Source organism: Mangifera indica, chromosome 12 (assembly GCF_011075055.1).
Source record: "Mangifera indica cultivar Alphonso chromosome 12, CATAS_Mindica_2.1, whole genome shotgun sequence".
Taxonomy (NCBI): Eukaryota; Viridiplantae; Streptophyta; class Magnoliopsida; order Sapindales; family Anacardiaceae; genus Mangifera; species Mangifera indica.
Genome location: NC_058148.1, coordinates 5,877,261 through 5,880,839, shown reverse-complemented (window position 1 = coordinate 5,880,839; position 3,579 = coordinate 5,877,261). Strand labels below are relative to the sequence as shown.

At 32.3% G+C, this 3,579-nt stretch overlaps 1 protein-coding gene across 1 annotated transcript; it reads right to left on the bottom strand.

Annotated features, from left to right (window-relative positions):
• Positions 1-1,400: 1,400 nt before the first annotated feature.
• On the bottom strand, positions 1,401-2,621 carry LOC123192669 (transcription repressor OFP13-like). Its single transcript, XM_044605303.1, has one exon. It carries the CDS (start codon positions 2,475-2,477, stop codon positions 1,758-1,760), a length of 720 nt encoding a protein of 239 aa, XP_044461238.1. The 5' UTR covers positions 2,478-2,621; the 3' UTR covers positions 1,401-1,757.
• Between the last annotated feature and the right edge of the window lie 958 nt (positions 2,622-3,579).

Genomic DNA, 3,579 nt, shown 5'->3' with positions numbered 1-3,579 from the left:
CTGACAACAGTTCAGGGTGAAAAAGGGACGTTACCAGTGCCGAGGTGGTGACTATAAGTGAAAAAAAAACCTAGGTCTTGGGGGGAAATGGGATTTTTTAAAAAATGGAAAACTTTTTGGAAGAGGTTAATTCGCTTGTTTTTAAAAGCTGGGGGAGAAATATAACAAATTATATATTTTTTTAAATATTATTTTTAAAATAACGATTTTACTCCCAATCCTAATTGAGTTTTTTAATAGAATTTGACTTATAGGTGAGTGTTTGAGTTTTTAAAAGTTGGAGGATGAGACTTTGGGATTTCACTATAACTTGGGTGAGAACAAGTCTTTTTGGCCTAATATTAAAAAGGGGGTCATAGGCACTGTTTGTGCCTGCAACCTGCAGGCACATTTTATGACCAGTAGGTGCAGGCACAATTGTGCTTGCCACCAGGCACAAAACATGTGCCCAGCGACCATGTCGCTTACACCCAAGCCGCAAGCGCTGAGCGAGCAGCGCTCTGCATGCAGCCTATGCCGGCAGTATATCTTCCATATTTTATTTTATGAGATTTTTCAATGAAAAAAATCTGAAAAGTTCACAGAAAATATGAACAATTTTTATTGCACATTCCAGAATTTATTACGATGTCATGCACATATCCTGAAAACTATATCTTTCTGCTGTTACTTTCACATCCCTACAAATAACTCTCCACTTGGTGGGGGAGACAAACATAATGAATTATTGAACACATTGCACATGTACACATTTTGTGTCGCTCTTACGCTATTTGTTTCCTTTCGAGATTGAGGGGAGCTCTCTCTGTCATGAATAGTGTAAAATCTGATCAATTACATACTAGATTTTCACTGTAAGATTCTCAAAGTTTTCATAAAGATATTCTAAGTACTGCATTGATCCTATAGCACGGATGTGAGGTATTTATAATGTTACAATTCCACAATTATTCTTGATATTTTCCAACAACCTGTAGAGATTTTTCTTCCATTCCACATAAACATAGTAGAAGATACTAAAGAATTTTTTAATTTACAGATTTTTATTTCACTAATCACTTAGTTCATGACAAAATCAATGTTTACCTATTTGAGAACTATCCAAAAATTCTTCACTCTATGTGATTTAATTGCTGCCCAACAGATTTTTTGATGAACTGCCCGCCAATGGATGCAAAATTTTCTGATTTTCCAAGGGTATATAATTGTAACATGAACTGTGCTACGCCCACGAGATTGGAGTGAATTGGATCGAAAAAAAAGACTGATTTGAAGATGTGAATTTCTTAAGTAAAATTTCCATACTTGAATAATGTGAACTTATTTTTCTCCTAATTACCCCAAATTGCATGTGTGAAATTGGTATGTGAAATTTTTTAGAGCTTTTGATTGGAAATAAATTATAATGTCTGAACATGTGTCAACCATTCACACAGGCATTCATAGAAAGATGCAGTACAATTATCACAGAAATCCAGCCTGTACAATGAAGGAGAACTACCGGTTCCAGTACAATTATCTCAGAGGGAAAAATTTTGCAAAAAAAATCTCTAAACTCTCTCATATTCACCTGTATAATTTCCTAAACAAGAAATCTCCTTCAGCCTGACACAGATTTCTGGGCATAGATTAAAATACTAAAGAAAAATTAAAACTTGTACAAAAAGATAGAGAATATAATCTCTTCATTGCTTGTTATATATGCTATTTTTAACCTACTAATATGCACAAAAATTCATGATACATTGAAGTTAATACTAAGACATTGCCACCATTTTTTCTACTTCATTAATCTCATTAATCCCAATCTCATGACTTAAAGGAGATAAAGAAGATGAAGAGAAAGAAGAAACCGCAGAAGAATAAGAAGTTGAATCAACAGCAGCCGAAGAAGAAGAAGAATTAGAAGCAAGAGCTACAAGTAGATCAACAAAAGCATCGACTATAAATCCATGATTTTTCTTCCCATTCACTCTCAAATACCATCCCAACAACTCTTCCAAATATTCCCAATCTTTCAATCCATGAGTCTCCACCATTTCCTCCATTGATCTCCTGAAGTCAACATAAGGATCCTCAGACTCCATAGCCAGAACTACACTCTCTTGAAAAGGAAATCCTTCGGTCTTTGCTTCTTCCAGGATCGAACTAGTGTCACCAGGCTCAAAGAACAGCCTATCTGATCTCGCCCCACGCACCACCATCTCCAACGACTCGCCATCAAACTCCTCGATCAGTGCCGACTCGGAGGATAAGCTTCTCGCAGATGTAGATGAGTTTGTGAACCATGTTTCCGGAGTTTCAACACCTTCATTGGCATGTGCCAAAGGGTCAAAGAAGACTGAGTTGACAGTCTTGATAATGTCGTCGTCTCCGGCACCTCGGAAAGAAAGAGTCTTGGGATTCTTGCATGAAGGCCATTGAAGCCTGGTGGGTTCTTGGTGGTGGTGATTCTTGAAGAAAGAAGAAATCTTCATGAGAGTTAAAGGATTAGTTAAAGGGGATGGGTGGTTATAAAAGTGATGAGAAGGTGAGAGTTGAGGAAGAAGGAGACATACATTTAAAGGAAGGTGGAAAAAAAATGGGAACGGCAGGGCCTGTGAGGTGTGTATTAAATAGTGTGATTCCAACAATGGAGTCATATTTTATTCAACTGTTTTTGTTGTTTTCTCAAGACTTTTGAGGCATTATTTTTCCCTTGTCCTCCATCATAGCTTCTTTGGGGGTTTTCAGGGTGATAACAAAAGGGAAATGGTAAGATTATTAGGTTAAAGGATAAGGTTCATAAACACCATACCAAGGATCTTATTGCATAAATTTCTAGTAATGTTTGACAATGCTTGTCTGTAACATCAAATTTTTGATTTACTATAAAACTGTAATAACAAAATGACGACTTAATCTTTATTTCTTTCTTCGAGTAATAGGAAAATATGAATGTTGAATTAGGACAAATTTCTTATAGTAATTTGTTTTTACAAAATCTTACGGGAAGAATTTTAAATTAATTTTGTTTATTATGCAACAAAAATAATAAAAAAAGAAAAGGTTTTTTTATTTTAGATTCAAATACTACCAATTTTATTTAGGTTTCAAATATAAATGGTATAAGTTTCTCAACACTTAGATGTAATGGTTTGAGTAATATTTTATTATAAAATTAAAAAATTATTTGAAAATAGATTATCTAAAAGATTATTGGGTTAAATGATTATTATGTTTGATAAAAGATAATATAACAATATTAGTATATTATTTACTTAAATATTCTTGAATATAATTATTATAAAATATTTTTTATATTATTTGTTAAATTAGTTAAAAATGAGATCAATTTTATACTTAAAAAATTAATAAATTAGAATATAATTATAATAAAATTAAAATTATTTTAGAATCTTTTAATACCTAAAGTTATTTTCTGTTGTATTATCATTAATAATAAAAAATTACTAAATTTTTTTTATTATTTATAAATCAAATAAAGTAATATAAATAATAAAAAATAAATTACTAAAGTAATATTTATTTATCATTAATCAAATACCACTTAAAAACATGATTCTTGTTTTTGTCATC